At 44.7% G+C, this 23743-nt stretch overlaps 6 protein-coding genes across 6 annotated transcripts; 4 read left to right on the top strand and 2 right to left on the bottom strand.

The window, feature by feature from the left end:
* Positions 1–221: 221 nt before the first annotated feature.
* Positions 222–13903, top strand: H6S33_009703 (uncharacterized protein; the record flags this gene model as incomplete). The annotated part of the gene is made up of 12 exons (XM_044841127.1): positions 222–477; positions 530–984; positions 1038–1368; positions 1438–3626; positions 3686–4996; positions 5049–7063; positions 7113–7568; positions 7623–9486; positions 9539–12201; positions 12259–12671; positions 12725–13404; positions 13460–13903. 12 exons carry the CDS (start codon positions 222–224, stop codon positions 13901–13903), a joined length of 13077 nt encoding a protein of 4358 aa, XP_044698518.1.
* A 538-nt stretch (positions 13904–14441) lies between these two features.
* H6S33_009704 (uncharacterized protein) lies at positions 14442–15471 on the bottom strand (the record flags this gene model as incomplete). Its single annotated transcript, XM_044841128.1, has 4 exons — positions 14442–15016; positions 15070–15287; positions 15353–15362; positions 15438–15471. 4 exons carry the CDS (start codon positions 15469–15471, stop codon positions 14442–14444), a joined length of 837 nt encoding a protein of 278 aa, XP_044698519.1.
* Positions 15472–17503: 2032 nt separating this feature from the next.
* On the top strand, positions 17504–18679 carry H6S33_009705 (uncharacterized protein; the record flags this gene model as incomplete). The annotated part of the gene is made up of 1 exon (XM_044841129.1): positions 17504–18679. The coding sequence occupies one exon, from the start codon at positions 17504–17506 to the stop codon at positions 18677–18679; it is 1176 nt and encodes a 391-aa protein (XP_044698520.1).
* Positions 18680–19627: 948 nt separating this feature from the next.
* Positions 19628–20369, top strand: H6S33_009706 (uncharacterized protein; the record flags this gene model as incomplete). The annotated part of the gene is made up of 2 exons (XM_044841131.1): positions 19628–20198; positions 20260–20369. The coding sequence occupies 2 exons, from the start codon at positions 19628–19630 to the stop codon at positions 20367–20369; spliced, it is 681 nt and encodes a 226-aa protein (XP_044698521.1).
* A 483-nt stretch (positions 20370–20852) lies between these two features.
* On the bottom strand, positions 20853–22070 carry H6S33_009707 (uncharacterized protein; the record flags this gene model as incomplete). Its single annotated transcript, XM_044841132.1, has 5 exons — positions 20853–20905; positions 20965–21359; positions 21413–21581; positions 21651–21696; positions 21759–22070. 5 exons carry the CDS (start codon positions 22068–22070, stop codon positions 20853–20855), a joined length of 975 nt encoding a protein of 324 aa, XP_044698522.1.
* A 620-nt stretch (positions 22071–22690) lies between these two features.
* H6S33_009708 (uncharacterized protein) lies at positions 22691–23328 on the top strand (the record flags this gene model as incomplete). The annotated part of the gene is made up of 4 exons (XM_044841133.1): positions 22691–22819; positions 22883–22915; positions 22965–23174; positions 23239–23328. 4 exons carry the CDS (start codon positions 22691–22693, stop codon positions 23326–23328), a joined length of 462 nt encoding a protein of 153 aa, XP_044698523.1.
* Positions 23329–23743: the final 415 nt, after the last annotated feature.

Genomic DNA, 23743 nt, shown 5'->3' on the forward strand with positions numbered 1-23743 from the left:
TTGATTGTTACCTACGAACTTTCTGCCCACATCATCTTGCTCTTACCCCCGCTCACATACGATAGCCCATACAGACTTTATAATCTCCCCAACTCATATGCTACACTGACAGTGCGAAACTTACTAGCTAGATTTCATACCAGAACCAGAACCTAACAGTTTGGACGTGCTATACAGCTTTAACCATGGACGGCCCAGTCGTGATAGCTAGTAATACAACAATGGCCACTTCCTCATCTACCACCTCACTCCTACCAGCTTTCAACCCAATCCTACTCATCGACTATCTCACAGAAGTTCTTTCCGCCACATTGGGCGCGAGCAAACGAGACCTTGAGTCTAATGGGAGCATTTTATCAGATCCCCGATATTCAGAGACTCTGTCGAAGTGTTCAAGATTTGCTGCAGAACCGATTGTAGCTCTCTATGCTTCTAAAGATGTACTGGAAAAGGAGCCTTCCCCGGAGGATGTTTCATGTATGTTTGTTTCTACTCCTCATATTACAACTCTTAATTAACATGGCCCTAGCACCTATATCCAGTCCAACCTCGGTTGCCTATGTTTACTCCATCGCATCGGAGATGTCTTCATCACCTAGTACAGTGGCCTCCTTAGCTATTATCAAGCGACCACAGCCCCTGGATCCTACTATACCTCTTCATTCACAACTTCAGATTATGAACCTTCCTGGTACAGTAGTCTTGAACAGTGGTGCACAAGGATCAGTATCCCCTTTTGAAATTTTACACTCTGTTGTACATCTAGCGTTGGGGCCGTATTTTGATGCCTATACCAAAGGCCAAGAGACTCAATCGCATGGCCGAATAAACAGGTTTGCAGATGGAGAGGCAAAGACAGGTATTCCTGTTACGAAGAAGAAGTTGGCGGAACTCGAACTCTCACTTTTGCATCTACAACAGAATATTGAGATTCCCGAGCTGTCATTGGCTCTTCATCAAGTTGTCCAAGCAGCAGTTGATGAGGTACTTAATATCTCGATAAGAGTAAATCATATATAAACTGATCATGTGTATAGGCTCTTCTCAAGACCACACGACCGTCATTGGAGCTTATTCCTGCTCATCTCCTTCAAGATAGCACTTTCTTGAACAACTTGCAGTCTACGGTTAATGCTTGGATCAAATCGATCCAGTCAATCACAAAAATGTCTCGTGATACTGAGAGCGGGACTGCCACTCAAGAAATTAATTTCTGGTTATCAATGGAGAGTGCATTGGAGGGCATTGAAGAACAGTTAAGGAGTGAAGGGGTGCTGCTCACCTTAGAAATCTTGAAGCATGCAAAACGATTCCACGCCACTGTCAGTTTTATCGCTGACACGGGGCTCAAAGAAGCAACCGACAAAGGTTGAATTTCTTATTTTTTATTCCAATTATTCCATGAAACCTGTATTAACTGTGGTTCTTAATCAATAGTACAAAAATATAATCAGCTTATGCGCGATTTCCCACTCGATGAATTGTTATCTGCAACTAGCCTACAGAAAGTCCAAGATGCAATTGTCGGAATTTTCCTCCACCTCAATAAGAAACTCCGTATTTGCCCATATCCGATTCGTCGGGCACTCCCACTTGTCGAGGCCATCTCGGCAGATTTGGACTCACAGATTCACACCCTACTCAGTGGACGTCGGTTGATGCACTTGGAGTACAGGGATTTTGAATCACTCATGAATGTTGCTGAGGGGGTTTTCAAAACTTGGGAAGAAAACATTAAAGAGTTTACAAACGTTGCTAGAGATGTTACTCGAAAACGATCGGAGAAATTCATACCTATCAAAATCTCTGCTAGACATCTCAAGACCCAGGAGCGGCTTGCATATATCAAGGCATTTAGACACGGTCACGAGCAGCTGCAAAGGACAATTGCGAATGTTCTCGGTCCAAAGTCATATGAGAACGGCATCCCCGCCATAACAGCGGGAACTACCGTGGCAAATGGGGTCGCTGTGATCGAAGATATCGGCGATGTAGATGCCGTCGATGAAGTCGCCCAGGCATATGCTGTGTTGAAGGATGTCGATGTATTGGATGTTACGCCAGAGGGTACCGAAATCTGGATTGCCGCTGAAAATGCGTACAATGAACGGACATCACGTGTTGAGAACTCGATTATTGCAAGATTGAGAGACAGACTTGCCACCGCAAAGACAGCGAATGAGATGTTTCGCGTGTTTTCTAAGTTCAATGCTCTTTTTGTTCGCCCTAAAATTCGGGGTGCTATCCAGGAGTACCAAACACAGCTTATCGATAGCGTGAAGCAAGATATAGCGGCCCTTCATGAGCGTTTCAAGCAGCAATATGGTCACTCGGAGGCTCACGCGATGGCCCAGTTGCATGACCTACCTCCTATATCCGGAGCGATTATCTGGGCGAAGCAGATTGAGAGGCAATTGAATGCTTATATGAAAAGGGTAGAAGATGTTTTGGGCCGTGGTTGGGAAATGTACCATGAGGGTCAGAAGTTACAGGGAGAGAGCAACACATTCAAGAAAAAGCTAGACACAAGACCGATTTTCGAATCGTGGTTGCATGATGTTACAAAACGAAATCTATCAATTTCTGGGCGTCTTTTTAGTATCACAAGGAACAGGGCTGCCGGAAATACACTTGAGCTCATAGTAAATTTCGATCAGCAGGTTATCGCGCTGTTTAAAGAAGTTCGAAATCTTATATGGCTCAACTACCAGGTCCCGCACTCGATTAACAACATCTCCAAGGAAGCAAAACGAGTATATCCCTATGCAGTTAGTCTGATGGAAACAGTAAGGACATATGCACAAACAAATAGAAATATCATGGAGATGTCGGATGTATCGATTCTGCTCAGCGGATACCAGAATGACGTCAACGGTCTCATCACAAAGGGTATTCCCCTGAAGTGGGAATCATTTGTACATTCTTATGATCTGCACCTGAGACAATTGCAATATCTACCCAACGGGAACATCGATCCAACAACATCACTAGCTGGAAGAGAGAGTAAGCATGTTCAGTTTGTCCGCGACTTTGCTGCAGCGGTGTCAATACTTCAGAGCAAGACTGGAACTCTAGGAAGTATCCATGACACGACTCAAAAATCCATGGCCGAACTGCGAACTTGCCCATATGACATGGACGCTTTCCAGCAGAAACTCGAGATCATCCAGACCGCCGTCGATCAGCTCAACCTAGAGAACTATGTCAACCTTTCACATTGGGTCGGCGAACTAAATAGTAAGATTGAGGAAATATTTCTCAGCAGGCTTACAGAAGCGATTGTCTTGTGGATTGAGGTATTCAAGGATGCCAAGGGCGATGAAGGCGCAGATGGAGATATTCAGAGGAAGAGGTTTAGTAAAATTGAAAGCGAAGATATGGAGATAGTTTCCAAAGAAAATGGCGCCTACAACCCGAGGATGAAAAGACTAGTGCATGAAATTAGTATCAGGAATCAGGTTATTTATTTAGACCCTCCATTGGAATTCGCGAGGGCAAGTTGGTACAGTCAATTGCATCAGTGGTTGGGGATTGCGTGTAATTTGAAAAAGTTGAAGGCTAGTCGGTATGAGATGAATATTAACTTGGCGGCTGGAGGAGACTCAGAGATGTTATTTTCTGATTTGGTGAGTCGTTATGATATTAATAAACTCATATATGTAAAGGATTCGGCTGATGATGGTAGCCTGCGAACTGTGCTTCTACACTATCTGATGCATACGAAGCCATTGAGCAGAAACTAGCAGCAGTCGGCGCATACGTGGATGAATGGCTCAGGTTCCAATCGCTTTGGGATTTGCAATCAGAGCAGGTATACGATATTCTAGGTGATAACCTGACTAGGTGGTTGCAACTTCTCCAGGAAATCAGAAAAACTCGGTCTACGTTCGATACTTCGGATGTAAGTCGTTCATTTGGTAACTTGACCATCGACTATGAGCAAGTTCAGACGAAAGTCAATGCCAAATACGATCAATGGCAACACGATATCCTCCTCAAATTTGCCAATAAGCTTGGGTACCGTATGCGGGAGGCACACGCTGAGATCGGGAAGGCAAGGCGTGATCTTGAGGGACAATCACTTGAAGCATCATCGACTGCGCAAGCCGTGGCATTCATCACCATCGTCCAGCAATGTAAGAGGAAGGTCAAGACATGGGCACCTGAAGTGGAGCTATTTAGACAAGGGGAGACAACACTATTGAGGCAGAGGTATCAGTTCCAGGGCGATTGGTTGTTTGTTGAACAAATTGACGGCGAGTGGGGTGCACTGAATGAGATATTGGCGAGGAAGAGTAAAATCGTACAGGATCAAACGGATGCGCTCCGAGCAAAGATTTTGGCGGAGGATATGGTGGTAACCGATAAAATCAACAACATTGTTGGAGAATGGAACGATCAGAAGCCTGTCTCTGGGACTATTGCACCCGAGGAAGCCTCGCATACTCTTAAGGAGTTCGAGAGCAGGCTTACACAACTTAAATCAGAGTCCGAGATGGTTTCAAAGGCCAAGGAGGCTCTCGATATTGCTGCTGGTCCTGAAAATATTCTTGTCTCTATTCTTGAAGAGGTGCAGGACTTTAAGTCTGTTTGGTCTGCGCTTTCAACTATTTGGAAGAGTTTGAACGATCTTCGAGACACGCCATGGTCTTCTGTCTTGACCAGGAAAATTCGCCAGGGTCTCGAGGGGCTCATCAATATGACTAAAGAGATGCCGAGTCGTATGAGACAATATGCTGCATTTGAGCATATTCAGAATGTTCTCCGACAACTTGTCAAAGTTAACCCCCTACTGTCCGAGATGAAATCTGAGGCTGTTAGGGAGAGACATTGGAATAAGATATTCAAGGCATTGAAGCCGGGGCAAAGAGTTTATCTTAGTTCGCTCACATTAGGAGCTGTCTGGGATTTGAATTTGACCGCCAGCGAGCCTGTTATCAAGGATATCATTGCCCAGGCTCAAGGCGAGATGGCACTTGAGGAGTTCTTAAAACAGGTTTGTCATTGTATAACTTATATTTACGAATTACTTGCTAATATGTCCTTAGGTTCGTGAAACATGGACTAGCTACGTTCTAGACTTGGTCGGATATCAAAACAAGTGCCGTTTGATTCGCGGATGGGATGATCTTTTTGCCAAGTGCAGTGAGAACCTGAATTCGCTACAGGCTATGAGACATTCACCTTACTATAAAGAATTTGAGGACGAAGCCTCGTCATGGGAGGATAAGCTCAATCGTGTCCATGTCCTGTTCGATATCTGGATTGATGTGCAGCGCCAATGGGTTTACCTTGAAGGTGTATTCACTGGAAACGCCGACATAAAACATCTTTTACCTATCGAATCATCACGGTTCCAGAATATCAACTCTGAGTTCTTTACCGTCATGAAAAAAGTGTACAAGTCACCTTATGTCCTCGATGTTCTCAACATCTCAGGTGTTCAGAAATCGCTCGAACGTCTCGCGGAGCTCCTCAACAAGATTCAAAAAGCTCTAGGAGAGTATCTCGAACGTGAACGTGTTCAATTCCCTAGGTTCTACTTCGTCGGTGATGAGGATTTATTGGAGATTATTGGTAATAGTAATGATTCTGTCAGGATTCAAAAACATTTCAAAAAGATGTTTGCTGGCCTCAACGGACTAATTCTGGACGATGATTCTACAATTCTTGGATTTACTTCAAAGGAAGGTGAAGAAGTCAAACTGAAGAAAGAAATTTCACTTATCAAGACACCAAAAATCAACGATTGGCTGACCGCGCTGGAGAATAACATGAAGCTCACTCTCGCAGAGTTGTTAGCAGAGGCCGTGAGCGATTTTAAAGAGGTCTTTACTGCAAAAGAGCTAGATCAAGAAAAATTTACGGAATATATTGCGAAGTACCCTGCACAGATACTGGTTCTTGGAACACAAGTTGTGTGGACGACGGTTGTGGAAAAGGCATTGAATGACGGTGGAGGGGATTTATTTGAGTTATATGAACAAGAGGTCAGGGTACTTGCATTGCTTGCTGCCACTGTGCTAGGGGATTTGGGTGCGATTCAAAGGAAGAAGTGTGAACACCTGATTACCGAATTTGTGCATCAACGGGACTGTATCTACAGGCTAGCAAAGTCTGGGGCTAACACTACGGAGGATTATGTCTGGTTGTTGCAGATGAGGTATCATTATGTGGAGGAGGGAGATTATCTGAACAGGCTTAAAATTCGGATGGCCAATGCGGAGTTGGAATATGGATTTGAATATCTTGGTGTGGCAGAGAGGCTCGTCCGCACACCTTTGACGGATCGCTGTTTCTTGACATTGACGCAAGCTCTTTGCCAGAGGCTTGGAGGGTCTCCATACGGTCCCGCGGGTACTGGTAAGACCGAATCTGTCAAAGCGCTCGGTGTACAACTCGGACGATTTACTCTCGTCTTTTGTTGTGATGACACTTTCGATTTCCAGGCTATGGGGAGAATTTTCTTGGGTATTTGTCAGGTCGGTGCTTGGGGTTGTTTTGACGAATTCAATCGGCTTGAAGAAAGGATCCTTTCGGCAGTCTCACAACAAGTCCAGAATATTCAGCTGGGATTGAAAAAAGCGATTGAAAATCCGAATGCGCAGATCGAACTCGTTGGAAGGCAACTGAAGGTTCATCAAAATACTGGTATTTTCATTACAATGAATCCTGGGTATGCCGGCCGTTCGAACTTGCCAGATAATCTTAAAAAGCTCTTCAGAAGTGTTGCAATGTCCAAACCAGACAAAGAACTCATTGCAGAAGTCATGTTATACTCCCAAGGTTTCGCCCAAGCAAAGTCACTTGCGAAGCAGACTGTGCCATTTTTTGATCAGTGTGCCAAGCAGCTCTCGAAGCAAGCACATTACGATTTCGGGCTGCGTGCGTTGAAAAGTGTGTTGGTCAGTTCGGGTGGGTTGAAAAGAGCTAGGCTGGTAAATGATGGCGTTGGCGCGGATAAGGTGTCAGATGCGGATTGGGAGGCGCAAATTATTGTGCAGAGTTTAAGAGAGACTATTGCGCCAAAGTTGATTAGAGATGATGTGGAGATTATGAAAAGGTAACATTCATCGTTTTTTTATAAATCAATCCATGCTAAAAGCCCTTAGGATTGAGAACGATTCTTTCCCTGGGATTGAATACATTCCTGGGAATCTATCAAAACTGGAGGATGCGATCAGGAATATTGCTGCGGCCCAGAATTTGGTAGTTACAGATGTTTGGATGACGAAGATTTTGCAGCTTTATCAGATACAAACCATTCACCATGGTGTCATGATGGTCGGAGATTCGGGTTCAGGAAAGTCTGCTGCGTGGAAAGTATTGCTCCAAGCTTTACAGATCGTTGAGGGACAAGAAGGGGTACATCACATTATCGATTCAAAAGTCATGTCGAAGGAATCATTATACGGAAGTCTTGATTCAACAACAAGGGAGTGGACGGATGGGTTATTTACAAGTATTTTGAGGAAAATTGTGGATAATCTTCGTGGGGAAGATTCGAAAAGGCATTGGATCGTGTTTGATGGTGATGTCGATCCGGAGTGGGTTGAGAATTTGAACAGGTATTCATTTCAATCTATTTTATTGATATTTGTAGCTCGTGTTAACGTTTACAGTGTTTTGGATGACAACAAACTCCTGACATTACCTAACGGAGAACGTCTCAATCTTCCCGCCAATGTCCGTATCATGTTTGAGGTTGAGACCCTGAAGTATGCAACCCTAGCTACTGTCTCACGTTGTGGCATGGTCTGGTTTAGCGAAGACACGGTTACATCGATGATGATGGTCAAACACTACCTGAAATCTTTGCGAACAATCGTGTTTGACGACCTTGACGAAGATAACACTATTAGCTCTGGGCAAGTGTCCGTCAAAGCCTTGTCAACTCAATCGCATATGGCTGAGCTGCTCACTCAACTATTGGAAAATGACAATTTTATTGTTGACACATTGACGGAGGCGAAAAAATATAACCATATCATGGAATTCACCGAGGCTAGAGTTCTTAATACCATGTTTTCGTTACTTAACAAGATCTGCCGAAATATGATCGAATATAATATCCAGCATGTCGATTTCCCACTCGAGGATGAACAGGTGGAGGCCTATGTCTCTAAAAAACTTCTCTTGGCAATGGTCTGGAGTTTTACTGGCGATTGCCCATTGGCTGACAGGGAGATTTTTGGCCGATACGCGTGTGGCCTGACTACAGTTGAGCTTCCACCGCTTGGCGAAGGAGGAGCGATCATTGACTACGATGTTTCATTACCAAGAGCCGAATGGACACCTTGGCAAGACCAAGTGCCACAAATCGAAATCAATACACATTCGGTTACGCAAACTGACATCGTTATTCCCACTTTAGATACTGTCAGGCACGAAGATGTACTCTACTCCTGGCTGGCAGAGCATAAACCGTTACTTCTCTGTGGTCCTCCTGGTTCAGGTAAGACGATGACATTATTCAGTGCTTTGCGAAAACTGCCAAATATGGAGGTAGTCGGCCTCAATTTCTCCAGTGCTACGACACCTGATCTCCTCATCAAAACATTTGAACAATACTGCGAGTACAAAAAGACTTTGAATGGAGTTATGCTCTCCCCGACACAAATTGGAAGATGGTTGGTTATATTTTGCGACGAGATCAACTTACCTGCCCCTGATAAGTACGGAACTCAGCGTGCCATATCCTTTTTGAGACAGTTGGTAGAGCAAAACGGGTTCTGGAGGACTTCAGACAAAACTTGGGTTACATTGGATCGTATTCAATTCGTCGGTGCTTGTAATCCCCCCACCGATGCTGGCCGTACGCCAATGGGGGCGCGTTTCCTTCGTCATGCACCTCTCATTATGGTCGATTACCCAGGAGAGACATCTCTGCAACAAATTTATGGAACTTTCAATAGCGCAGTTTTGAAGATTATCCCTAGTCTTCGTGGATACTCAGAACCTCTCACTAAGGCCATGGTGCAGTTCTATCTGGAGTCGCAACAGAAATTCACCCCCCAAATCCAGCCACATTATGTTTACTCTCCAAGAGAATTGACCAGATGGGTCCGCGGATTATATGAGGCACTTCGACCTTTGGAGACACTTACTGTGGAGGGCTTAGTTAGAATTTGGGCGCACGAAGCGTTGAGATTGTTTGAAGATCGTTTGGTCGGAGAGGATGAGAGGTTGTGGACCAGTGACGCGGTAAAGCGAGTTGCACTGCAACATTTCCCGGGTATTGACGAACAGAGAGCACTAGGGGGGCCAATTCTATTCTCTAACTGGTTGTCGAAGAATTATGTGCCTGTTGAGCGCGAACAGTTAAGAGATTTTGCCAAAGCAAGATTGAAGACTTTCTGCGAAGAAGAGGTGGACGTGCCTTTAATCTTATTCAATGACGTTTTGGAGCATGTTCTTCGGATTGATAGAGTTTTTAGACAGCCTCAGGGGCACCTAATCTTAATCGGAGTTAGCGGAAGTGGAAAAGTAAGTAACAGTGATTTTGTTTCATGTTATATCTGCTGATTATCTGACACAGACTACACTCTCCCGGTTTGTTGCCTGGATGAATGGCTTGAAGGTTTTTCAAATCAAGGTTCACGGTAAATATTCGGCAGAGGACTTTGACGATGATCTGAGAGATGTACTTCGACGATGCGGCTGTAAGGGTGAGAAAATCTGTTTCATCATGGACGAGTCAAACGTACTGGACTCGGGCTTTTTGGAGCGAATGAATACTTTGCTTGCTAATGCAGAGGTCCCCGGTCTTTTTGAGGGCGACGAATTTGCTGCTCTGATGACGGCATGCAAGGAGGGAGCTCAGCGACAAGGGTTACTTTTAGACTCGCAGGAAGAGCTATATAAGTGGTTCACTCAGCAGATTGTCAAAAATTTGCACGTTGTTTTTACGATGAATCCGCCTGAGGAGGGCCTTTCTTCCAAGGCGGCAACTTCGCCTGCGCTATTCAATCGTTGCGTGCTCAATTGGTTCGGTGATTGGTCGGATCAGGCCTTCTACCAAGTCGGCATGGAACTCACTCAATCCCTTGATTTAGACCGCGCTACATACAGAGCACCCGACAGCATCCCAGTAGCCTACCGCGAACTCGTATTACCACCTTCGCACAGGGAAGCTGTTGTCAATGCCATGGTTTATATCCACCACTCACTCCACCGATTTAACTCAAAGCTTCAAAGGCAACAAAACAAGACAACTTTCCTTACTCCCCGCCACTTCCTTGACTTCGTCGCTCAATATGTCAAGCTTTATAATGAGAAACGTGAAGATCTGGAAGAGCAACAGCGACACTTGAATGTGGGTTTAGAGAAGTTAAAAGATACTGTGGATAAAGTTCGTGACCTGCGTGTCAGTTTGGCTTCAAAACAGCTTCAGCTTGAAAAGAAGAGTGCCGAGGCAAACGAAAAGCTTCAAAGAATGGTTGCAGATCAACAAGAAACAGAGCAGAAGCGTGCGGCATCTCTTGAAGTTCAGGCAGCGTTGGAGGTGCAAGAGAGGGAGGTTGCAGAACGTCGGGAAATCGTTCTGAATGACCTTGCCATGGCTGAACCGGCGGTTATCGAGGCTCAACGATCTGTCAGCAATATCAAGAAACAACATCTTACCGAAGTAAGGGTCATGGGCAAACCTCCGCCAGCAGTTCGTCTTGCTATGGAATCTGTGTGCACTCTTCTGGGCCACAAGGTAGATAGTTGGGCTGGTGTCCAGGCAATCATCAGGCGGGATGACTTCATCTCTAGCATTGTCAACTTCGACAACGAGAGACAAATGACTAGACCGCTTCGCCAGCGCATGATGAAAGACTACCTTTCACAACCAAACTACTCCTTTGAGGCTATGAATAGGGCCAGTAAGGCATGTGGGCCTCTTGTGCAATGGGTGGAGGCTCAGGTCAACTACTCAGAGATCCTCGATCGCGTTGGTCCCTTGAGAGACGAAGTGGATCAATTGGAAGAACAGGCGAAGCAAACAAAGGCCCAAGCTCAGGAAATGCAAGACACTATTGCTGAATTGGAGCAGAGTATTGGAAGGTACAAGGAAGAATATGCTGCTCTTATCAGCGAAACCCAAGCCCTCAAGACCGAAATGTCCCGAGTACAGTTCAAGGTGGATCGCAGCGTCAAACTTCTGGATAGTTTGTCCTCCGAAAGAACTAGATGGGAGGACGGAAGTAGATCATTCGAAACCCAAATTGGGACTCTTGTTGGGGATGTCCTTGTCTCCGCAGCTTTCTTGGCCTATAGTGGGCTTTACGACCAGCAATACCGCAAAGCAATGTCGGATGATTGGCTACATCATCTTTCATTGTCAGGGATCGAGTACAAGCAACATAATCCAATAACAGAATATCTCTCCACTGCAGATGAGCGACTAGTATGGCAAGAAAATGGCCTACCGGTGGATGACCTATGCACAGAGAATGCCATCATCCTCAAGAGGTTCAACCGCTATCCTCTTATCATCGATCCTTCTGGCAGAGTCACAGACTTTTTGGTAAACGAAAGCAAAGAAAGACGTCTCACAGTTACCAGTTTCCTTGACGATTCTTTCACCAAGCAGTTGGAAAGTTCACTACGTTTCGGCAACCCTATACTCATCCAAGATGCAGAACATCTCGATCCAATTCTCAACCACGTCTTGAATAAGGAGTATCAAAAGACTGGTGGCCGTGTTTTAATCCAGCTCGGGAAACAGGAGATCGATTTCTCTCCATCATTCAAACTATTCTTGTCAACTCGTGATCCTTCAGCTACTTTTGCTCCTGATATTTGCAGTCGTGCAACCTTTGTCAACTTTACAGTTACTCAGAGCAGTTTGCAGACACAGTCTTTGAACCAGGTCTTGAAATTTGAGAGACCTGACGTTGATCAGCGCAGAACAAACTTGATGAAACTCCAAGGTGAATTCAAATTGCATCTCAGGCAATTGGAGAAACGCCTTCTTCAAGCATTAAACGAATCGCGGGGAAACATCCTTGACGATGACCGTGTTATTGACACTTTGGAAACGTTAAAGACCGAAGCGGCAGAAGTCTCTCGCAAGATGGCTGAGACAGATGGAGTGATGACCGAGGTGGAGACGATCACATTGCAATACCAAATCATTGCACGCGCTTGTAGTGCTGTTTTTGCGGTGCTTGAACAACTTCACCACTTGAATCATTTCTATCAATTTTCGTTGCAGTAAGTTGATACCATAGATACCATAGATGACTCAAAACTAATGATGATACACCATAGATATTTCCTTGACATCTTTCATACAGTTTTACATGACAACAAGCAGCTACAAGCTGAGAAAGACCATAATGCTCGCATCCAGATTATTCTCCGCTCACTTTTCATCACCACATACCAGCGCACCTCATTAGGACTCCTTCAGAAGGATCGTGTTACCTTAGCGATGCTCCTTGCTCAAGCGTCTCCTTATAAAATGGACAAATCTCTTGTTGACAGAATCCTGGACGAAGGCCTCCCTGGCGTTGACGTCTCCACCGAGACTAACCGAAGAGAAGAGATCATGGGGCGTACATCTATGCTTCCAATTTTCAGAGATCGTATTGGGGATATCCCTTCACAGGACTGGGAGCGGTTCTTTGAAGAGGAAATAGCCGAGAGCTTCATTCCTACCATTTGGGATGAGAACCTGCCAGGTTTGTGATCATACCCCCATTTGACTTAATTCTTATTAATCTCATATTTGCAGAACTTGATAAAGAATTACATAAACTTCTGTTAGTCAAGCTTTTCAGAGTAGACAGATTTGTTCCTTCTGCGGAGAAATTCGTTTCTGTGGTATTTGGGAAAGAGCTTCTAGACGCCTTCGGAGACCTCAAGCAGGTTGTCTCCGAAGTTTCCGCTACCACTCCCATTGCTCTAGCTTCGTCCCCTGGTTTCGACGCCAGTTACAAGGTGGACAGTTTAGTGGAGCAAGTTGGGGCAACATGTACCAACATCGCTATGGGTTCCAATGAGGGGCTTGCCACAGCAGATAAGGCGGTCAGCAATGCTGCCTCTTCCGGATCTTGGGTTCTAGTTAAGAACGTCCACCTTACTCCTGCGTGGCTACAGTCCCTGGAAAAGAGGCTTGACGCACTCCGTCCACATCCAAACTTCAGGCTCTTTCTTTCTATGGAATCGTCACCTAGGATACCGATCAATCTCTTGCGTGCATCTCGAGTTCTCATGTATGAGCAGCCGGCAGGAGTCCGTGCGAATATGAAGGATTCGCTGCAGTCTCTCTCGATGCGTCCAGCAAAGCAACAGCCAACGGAAAAGGCTAGGGTCTATCTGCTTCTCTCCTTTTTGCATGCAGTAGTGCAGGAGAGACTTCGTTATGCCCCCAACCTTGGATGGAAAGGATGGTGGGAATTCAATGATAGTGATGTAAGTTCTGCCCTCAAAATCCCAAGTCAAATATATCTTACTAACCCCTTCGTAGTACGAATGTTCTGCCCATATCATTGATACTTGGGTTGATCACGTCGCGGCTGGTCGCACAAATGTCGCGCCTACAAAACTTCCCTGGGACATGATCCGCACTCTTATCACAGAAACATATGGTGGAAAAATCGACGATGAGGGTGACTTTACTCGTCTTGGTCAACTTGTCAAAGCTGTCTTCACTCCCGATGCTTTTAATACCGACTTCAAATTGGTTGATATCGCTGAAAACCCTCTCTATGTTCCCGAGGGGATTGGCATGCCAGAATTCATACAATGGGTCAATTCTTTGCCAGAGAGGGAGCCACCGACGTACTTGGGATTGCCGGCAAATGCGGAGAAGTTACTGTTGGTTGGTCACGGAAAGGCTATGATCGAAAATTTGGATTCTATTACAAATATGCTAGAAGAGGGGGAGCAGGTTATGGCAGATGCAGCATAGATAATTTCTTAAAGTTCTTGTTTGTATGAATGTTTTTGTAGAATTGCATGGTGGCTTTCTTAATGTCATGATTTTTCGGCGCTATTACACGTTAGATAGGAAGATCTAGGCTCCCTCCGGACCTTGAACTGCATGTTTGTGGAGAAGTAAATGATTTTATACTGTTTTCATGTTATCTATTGTCAGTAAATAATCAACTACCTTCATAGATCGTCACTCGAAACCCTTCTGTACCACTTTTTTTTGTCGTATATGCTCAAAGTGGCTAGCGAACGCTTATATCACTCCAGTAACTGCTCTACCACCTGAGTACTAGCTAGCTATACACCCTAAACAAGAGGGCAACACACAATCAAGATATTGAGTACATGTAGTTATAACAGTCATATCTACCTTCCTTCAGAATGCAATTGAATCCGAGTATTTCGCTTGATAAAAGGAAATTTATTGTGCATGATTACTTTTTGTTGTCCCCCAAATTCCAGAATAACACTGGCAAGAATATGATACAGTCGCCCATCGAGCTTCAATTTTACAACTATGCGAACAAAACCGACTCATCTAGTTCCCCCTTTGGCCTACCTGGCTCGAGTCCCAGTTCGCCCCTCTTTGTCTCTAACCTCTGCTTCTCCTCAGTCCTCGAGTTGTATCTCTGGGCTTTCTTCTTTCTAATTTCTGAACGGACGGCATTTGGCGACACAAACTCCTTGTTCTCATAAATTACCGGCCCACCAAAAGAACCCTCAAGAATGATAATCGGTGTCATAACGAAACGGGGACCAATCTCGACAAGGGAAAGCTCTGTTTGCTCTGATGATTTTTTGGATTTAGGTTTATCGGCTGCGTCTGCATCATCGGTTTTCTTTGGAGCCTCGACCTCCGATACCTGATAATTCCTGAACCAAATCTTCCCGTCGGCAATTGTAAAGCTAAGGACGTGGTCGATGAAAGGTTTGCTCTTCCTTGCTCCTTTGGGAACGCCGAAGACATGGAGAAGGACCTCTTTTATCAGTTTCATGGCAGGTGTTTGGTCAAAGGTTGCATCAAAACTGAGAATAGGTCGAGAGCCCTTTAGGGCGTTTCCGGTGAAATGAAGCTCTTCCATTGTATGCACTACGAGACTCAGTAAACAAACTTCGGAAAATCGACTCGATAGGATGAAATACAATTTTGTACGTGGAGCTTGATGCAAGGTCCATTAGGCGCTTTGCTCATCCACATGTAAAGATCCTGCCGTTTCCGCGCTTCAAAGAAAAGAACGTTGTTGCAGTTATACAGATCTGCAATCTCATTCAAATGATATAGCTTTGACTTTGTGTCTAGTTTGGCGTCTTTGCGGCCGTGGGGAAGCATAGCGACCAAATCATTAAGAAGATGGCGATGTCTAAAAAATTTGTCAGTGCTCAGGTAACGCAAGGTGCCCGCCCAACAGAAGCAGTTTACACACACCTATAAGTTACTCCACGAGATGTCAAGACTAGAACCCTCTGCTTGTTCTTTTTGGTACCTTCTTCATCTTTTGGGGTTTTGGTACCGGTTTTAAAAACGGACTTGTAAACAGATGCCATTACGAGAAATTGGGTGGATTTGTGTTGTATGGTTGTGGTGGAAGATGCGGCGAAGAAATGACTGCAGAGTTGGGTATTCTTAATTTTTGCGGCAGGGTTCATGTATGGCCGGGTAACCCGTCCCCTGTTATGCGAGTCTAGACTGTCTACAAGTAATGCATATTTAGCGGGCTTTGAGATTTCGCCCCTGCCTAAATAGATTAGTATAGCCCAATAATTTTTTGCAGGCTTAAAATGATACTTCTTTCTGGGCCGAATTTCTAAGATGCCATGCGATTGGGCTACTTCACTTTCAAATGCTATTACAATAAATAAGTTTGATGAACCTCGGATTACAGCCGTTAATTTCATAAAACTTGGCCGCATCAACTTTTCACACACATTATATATATAGACCTCAAACCGATTGCCTAGACAGGCAATTTATATTGCCTAAACAAGTATCTGAATTCCAAAAGGTTCCCTAACAAGGCCATCCGGATTGCCCAAGTAGGTAAGTAATCAATTTAAGGTCTCTCAGATTGCACTGTATGTGTTTGAAAAGTTGACGCAACCCTAGAAGTTTTATAATCCATAAGGTCCAAGTAATAAGTATCCCTTCCGGGTAAGACTCCAATAAATCTTTATTTTTGCGATACGGCCCTAAAGAACCTGAAGCTACAAGCACACGTAGCAGCAACTCGACCACAAACGGAGCGGAGACGTTTTAATGTACACACAAAATTGTTTTTATTCTCAGTTGTTAATTCACTTATTATGCGCTAATAGCTCAGTTGGGAGAGCGTCAGACTGAAGTGTTCAGTCAAGTTAATCTGAAGGTCACCCGTTCGATCCGGGTTTGGCGCATTAACTAATTTTGTCATCTTTTTCTTTTTCCCCCCACAGGAAGATATCTGGTTACGAAAACTTAATAGAACTTCAAGCATGGGCCAAAACTATAGTCGCATCTTTAATTGAAATCGTGGCAACAAGAGCACCTACTTCTCGGCAGAATATCTGGATTTTCTTCTATTATAGCAACTTTTCATTCTTTAAATTGCCCCCCCCCCCCCCCCCCCCCCCCAAATCCAGGCAAAAATTGAAATATTTGTATAATTGAAGATGTACTTTAGTAGCTCAAAACAAAACGGCACTAGGAATCTGGAAACGATTCACCAAATGGCGACACGAATGAGGAGGAAGAGACGAGGATCGAGAGGAGAAAACCAGAGAAATGAGGATGGGGTGGGGCGGGCTGAGAGATAGCCCATAGACCCCGCGGGGTAAGGGATCAGTGTGTGTGCAGAAGGACAAATTGTTAACCGGGTTTTATAAGTTACTATTTCTTATTCTCATAAGTCACTATTTCTTGTTTCATAAGTTACGATGATTTCCAATTTGTTACAGGCCATTAGCCTAGTGTTTTACAATCATTTCTTTATTTCCTTATTTCCTTATTGTGTGAGAGGTGGAGGAAGTGATTGGGAAGTTCCGGGGCAGTGTGATATTGTCATAGACTACGGTCTGCATACAATTAATGAATTAAACCGAAAAAGAAAAAAAAGAAAAAAAAAATAGTAACTCAAAACCTCACTGCTTGTAAGATGTACATACATGTACTTACATTGTACTTTGTGTGATCTGTATGCAATTAATGAATTGAACAAAAAAAAAAAAAAATTGAGTGATGTACATACATTGTATCGAGTGAGAATACATGACATGATACTTATGTTGTTTAATCATGCCCTTGTATCAGCCACGTAGTTCGTATGAGTCCTTTGCTGATGCTTGGTGCCCCAATTCTGTCCCGTCAAAGGATGCTCTTCGGTTCAACTCCCGTTTAGCAATCGAAACACGATTTATCTCACATCCACAACCGAACTTTGTCCCCGTATTTTTGATGGAAGGTCTGAAAATAAGTGCAGGGGTTTCTTTAGATGACCTCCCGCCGGAAATCAACAAAATTATTTTGAACCAGCTCACCAAATGCAGAAGAGACCTTGCAAGTTGCCGTTCTCTCAATAGGGTCTTCGAAGTACTCACAAGGCCGATGCTCTTCGAAGTCATACACGTCAAAGCAACCTTCAGGAGTCTAAGAAATCTTCTTAGAGTGTGCTATGGACAACCCCGGATGAATCAATTTGAGAATACAGATACACGCAGATTCAGGCTAGAGCTTGAAGTAAAAGAGGTGATATTTCACGTCACCGACTGCAACGAAAAAACCTGGAACCCTTACGTCCAAGCGGCCCTAGCAGATTATTGTCATCCATGTGCGAATCGAAATGAGTTTTTATGGAATAATTATAAGGATATTGATGACAGATATTTTGCGTTCCAGCGCTCGTTATGGTATAAGGATATGCTCATGGCGGCGCTTTGTCGCCTCGAGAGTCTACATACTATGAGGATTATACATTCGGTTCAAAATGTGGCAGAGTTTCCTTGGGATTATGAAGATTCCCTTGAGGACCCCGAGATGAATTCTCGGCACCATCTGCAACGCCTTTCCCTAAGATCGCTGCATGGTGACCGAGGGGAGCTCGACTCTTTGGCTGTTTTCAGCACTCTGATGAATGCTGCCTGGTCTACGTCGTTTTTCTCCAAGTTAGAGCTAAAATGCTTCACGAACAGTGGTGGAATCGGACAGGACCTATTTCACGATCATGTAACCGTTACACGTGCAGCTACCCTTTTTAAAAACCTGAAAATTCTAGAACTTCAATTCAGCTGCGAGGTTTGGTACGATGATGATAGCCATATGCAACAAAGCCCACTTTTCAATCTCATTTCTCAAGCGACAAAACTTGAGAGACTTAAACTCAGTGGACTGTTCCGGACCTGTGTCAGCGCTGACATCACATGCTATATCGGACCGCCCACTTTCGTCTGGAAATTTTTGAAAGATGTACATTTGGAAGGTTTCGGTTTCACGCAAGTGGAAATCAATGGATTTTTGAGAAATCACAAGGGGACACTCAAGAATGTTGCGCTCTGGAGGTGCGCACTTTTTGAAGGCACTTGGCCAGATGTCATGCGAGTGATCAGGCATGACGATCTGAGACTAGAATGGTTTAGTTTGTACTCCACCTTGGCTGAAGTTGATTTATCGAAGGGAGAGTATGTTTATACTCAGGAACAGAATGAAACCATGGTGAGATATGTTTACGGCAAGGAAGACCTACTGCCGACTAGTGGAGATGCACAGTGGTGGCCCATTCTCTAGAGAAACTACTTATATCGAACTCAGTTTCGGAGGCCTACTACGTACTTGGTATAGATAGCGTGTTATGATTTTTGTCAATTGAGAGTTTCGGGGTACTTAAAATGTTTTTACTTCAAGTATTGATTCTACTCCAGAACGCTGAATCAACACTCTCCTATAATGAATGTTAGTCCACCTGCATGTAGGCCACATATGTAGCATTGTGAAGTAGGTTATAGGGGATCCCTACTGGTACGGCCCACTCTGGGACCAATTGAGAGCAGTAAAATAACAAATTCTAATCCCATAGAGGTTGAAGCAGCAAAAAGATTGAATTGATGCGCCAAACCCGGATCGAACGGGTGACCTTCAGATTAACTTGACTGAACACTTCAGTCTGACGCTCTCCCAACTGAGCTATTAGCGCATTGAAATCCCTGTCCTAAGTTAGTTTTATTAGCACAAATATAAATATCTTGGCCAACTATATTAAGTTCATTATTGTTTGTAAGAGCTAAGGCACCAATGCGCTAATAGCTCAGTTGGGAGAGCGTCAGACTGAAGTGTTCAGTCAAGTTAATCTGAAGGTCACCCGTTCGATCCGGGTTTGGCGCATCAATTCAATCTTTTTGCTGCCTTTTCAAACAATTATTCTCATGAGATGGTGCAGATATTTCACATCCTGGAGTTGCGCCCCCCACGCCTTGTGAGACATGTCTCAGGTGCATCTCAAGTAACACCGACCCGGCTCGGCACACACCAGTCAGAGGTCAAGTAATGTCCACGTGCCCGAGTGCATTATCATGATGCGGATCTCCCCTGCCCAGACGGTCGAGTCCACGTAAGAAAAGCTTATTTTGTCTTGTCTTATTTACAATCTGGCATCATCGCTGTGTGTTTCCCTCAATCATCCCATATCCTGCTGGAACTCCTCATCCTCCTGACTCTTCTCAGTCAAAAACCGTCACGATGGCTTCACAATCCTCCGAGTCAGAGCCAGTGCCGGAGTTGACCATCTCGCCCACCACTTCCGAAGATGAACTGCTCGCAGGCCACAAGCTCATCACCGACTCAGTTGCGCAACAGCGTGCTACAATTGTACGCTCGCTCCTATATGGGCAGCCTCATCTTACGATTCCGCCATATATCCTCTTTCTCTCGTGGCTGTGCTCAAAGAATAATATCCCGACTGCGCTGCTGTTCTGCGCGGGCTGCACCATTGCCATTTTGAGTGCCGTTGGAAGATTTACGGATGGGTATATTGCTGAGGCTGAGAAATTAGGGAGTAAGCGCGGTTATGAGGCGATGATGAAGACTGAGGGGCATGAGGTTGTCGTTGCGAGATGGGGCCCGGATAAGGAGGTCATCGGTGTTGCGGTGGTAAAGGTTGGGGAAGAGAGGGGAGTTTTGAAGGCATTGGCGGTGAGGTTGAGGTATCGCAAACACGGTGTTGGAAGGGGGCTCTTGGAAGAGGCGGTCAGAGTTGTGAGGGCGAAAGTTGGAGCAGAAGCGCCGGTGGTATTTGCAGATCATCATCCTAGTGAGTTACCTACATGTAAATTGATTTCTTTGTGGAGTTGGGCTAATAGTTGCTTGCGTAGACTCATTTAGGCTTGTTTCAGTACCGAAGGTATTTAATACTGTATTTGACAAGGAGGAGGCAAAGGTTCGTGCTATGTTGAATGATGTGGCGAAGATACAGCCGGTATAGGATCCAAGTTTGAAAGCCTCGTTAGAAACCATATTGGAAATAGGCCTGCAGCCTGAGACTCGTATCTTAATTTCTCCTTGAGTTGGCCGGATAGGTCTCCTCGAATACAATACCTCTTTGCGATAATAGAAAGAGTATCAATCCATACATAAATCATAATACTTGGTATCGAAAAGTTGAACAAAAGAAAAGAAAAAGAAAATACCTACATTTCCTGCAAAGAAATAAGTGAAGGAATTGAATAGTGAGGGATAGCAATGAAATATTTAAGAGACCATCATTTTACGATTTCACACTCCCGAGACTCAAACCCCATAGCAAAAAAGAAATAGAAAAAATGTAAAGTAAAGTGAAGTGAAGTAAAAAGTAAAAAAAAGAATACAACAAGTAAAGTGAAAAAGGAAAATCGTATCTACAGAATACTTCCCGCTTTTTTTAGTCCATCGTTGATGGTGATAACTTCACGCTTCGACTTTTCTGCTGTTACGGGCACTTTTCCTTTCTCCATGCGATATAATTGTCCATGAGTGTAGGCCCTGTGTTACTTCAATTAGCCTCAGCCTACAAATTAAATCCCAAAACTTGAGAATCTTACAAGTACTCTCTTCCTCATTAAATCCTACTAAATCCCACGGCACGTGCTTATTGAATGGTAGAAATTGCTCATACTGGTCCCTGGTAATAACCTGCAAAGAGCTCTGGCCTAAAAAGTCCACAAAAGCCTTTCTGTGTGGGAAATCCCCCTCCTTCTCTCCACACTTATTTGCGTTTTCTTCAGAAGGTGTCCAACTCAGCGAATATCTATTCACATCCAGCAAACTCGTAAACAACTCTTGTGCTACTTCCATCGTAAGATTCTTGACATCTGCTGGTTTAAAGTAATTGAAACAAAATTTGTAGAATGTGTCGAATGTTTTGTTTGAGTGTGACGGGGAAACCTCTTTAAGCATCAAAGGTAGTTTTCGAATGAGTGCTTCGTTTGAATCAGCACTGGGGAAACTGTCAGCCTTTATGATCTCCAGGTAGATTGGACGAAACCTTACACTAAGGTGTTCATCCCATACAAAAACTCTTCCTTCGAAATGGTAAAAGTCTGCTTCGCCTTGCATATCCAGGCAATGATATAAAAGACAACGCCTTCAGCCGAAACACCGAGCTCCTCGAGCCATGCTGGAATAGTTCTGTAGGTAATGTTTCCCGGGGATTCGGGATCTACATGAAACACAAAATGTTAACCATGTCGATCTCCCGTAGTACACTACAAAGTACCACAAAACATACCCTCTAAGCTTTCAAACCAATTCTCACAAGTTCTAAGTGAAAACGGCTAACCACAAACCAAAGCATTAGAAACTCATCATCGATTTAGAACCCATGTAAAGAGCTTACCGTATTAGCTCTCTTCTTTGGAGTAGTTGTTGTCGTCCTTGCCTTCTTCGTAGGGCTAGCAGCAGCCTTCTTCTTCGGCCCCGTTTTAGCTTTAGTTTTCACCTCCGGGGCCTCCTCCGAATCCGAGTCAGACGGGACAGGAGCCACTTCGGCGACCGTGCGTTTCCGCTTTCCAACTGTGCTAGCTTTTTTTGAATCTCCAGTAGCGGCGGTGTCTGCAGCGGCAACGCCAGCCTTGGTTTGTGATCTCGACGATCTGGTAGAGGCTGTTGGTGATGGTGCTGGTGCCTTTGTGTTCTTCTTTGGAGGCATAGCTGTAGAGAAACGATGGTAAAGACGAAGGGAGGGGTGGAAGGAAGTACTGTGGAAGGAAGGAAGGAAGGGGTGAAGAGAGAAGAGAGGAGAGTAAAGAACAAGGAGATGCTATTATAAATGTCACTTAGCAGCAACTAAAAGCTAAACAAGTGACGGCGGCAGAATCTTAGTGAAAGAATGCAGACAAGTGAGGCTCAAGCAAGCCCCCGGGGACGTGCCAAGTGCTGGTGGCATCTACATACATACAATCGGACGCGTTGCTGCACGTATCCGCGAGGGGCTTCTTCACGGCCCTGGGAAGGCTTTAGTGGAGGGGAGAAACGACCAAATCGCTGCTCTTTGGATACAAATGTGAGGACGCTGGAGCGTACGCTACGTATATATTGCCAACTGTTGAATTGCAGATTTCTGGCAAATTAACAGCCGGATAGCTCAAGATATAAAAACCTCAAAGTTTCCAATCCTCATTACTTAGCCTCATATATGGACCCCAGCCCCAAGCCCTCAACCCTAGCGCCAATGCTACATACAGCCTTGCATGGTGTAACATCTCGGAACGAAGAAAAACATTAATTCACCAGAGCCTCACCCCACGATATCCGGCGGCACTCTCCACAATGGCAAAGAAGAACATCACCGTAAACCAGATCGTCAAGCTGATTGTCGGCGCTGGCCAGGCCTCGCCCTCACCGCCTGTCGGTCCTGCTCTTGGATCCCGTGGTGTGAAGTCTATGGATTTCTGCAAGGTTACCCCCCCCCCCCCCCCCCACTACAGTTATCTACCCAAGTACCTATACTAACAGACCTAGGAATTCAATGCCAGAACTGCGCACATCGAAACCGTACGTCCACAGCCTTGACCTTCCCTCCCCGGTAACTAATCCACCGTAGGGCATACCGATCCCCGCGCGCATCACAGTTCGGCCCGACCGAACCTTCTCCTTCGAACTCCGTACCCCCGCAGCGTCATGGCTCCTCCGGAAGGCCGCCGGGGTACCTGATGTGAAGGGAAAAATGAAGGGTGCACATAACCCCGGAAAGGAATTTGTGGGCGAGGTCTCACTAAAGCATATCTACGAGATTGCAAAGATCAAGAAGAGTGTGAGCAACCTCCCGCGCGCCCCCACACCCGGAGGAGAATAAAGAGAAATGACAAGTTATACAGGAAGAGCGTCTATCCGGATTATCATTGGAGGCATTAGCAAAGTGCGTTATCGGTACAGCAAAGAGCGCCGGTATCAAGGTCTCCCCATGATCGCTTCCGCAGTTTTCTATATGTATAATATGTTCAGCCCCCACCAATCATCAATTATCACCCGGTGAAAAATTCGATTCCCTTTTTTGGCCGAGATGTATCAGGCCTAAGTATGCAAGCCCCAGGGGGCCGCATATGTATGTATCATTGATATCCGGACCATTGATAGATTATGAATCAGGCAATTTGCAACAAACTTCAAAAGACCTGTTCAATGACGACATCCACCGTTCTAACATTTTGTACAAGCTCGTCAAAAGGAAAAAAAAAGAAAAGTTAACTACAAAAATAAATATGATTAAATCAAGAAACCCCCCAATTGTATAAAAGTATAATAAAAATATCGAAAAAATCAATGTCCAACAGCAAAACGACCACACTCCTTCAATAAAGAGGGGGAGAAATAAGATCCGGA

The sequence above is a fragment of the Morchella sextelata genome (assembly GCF_020137385.1).
Source record: "Morchella sextelata strain SCLS chromosome Unknown scls_3, whole genome shotgun sequence".
Lineage (NCBI taxonomy): Eukaryota > Fungi > Ascomycota > Pezizomycetes > Pezizales > Morchellaceae > Morchella > Morchella sextelata.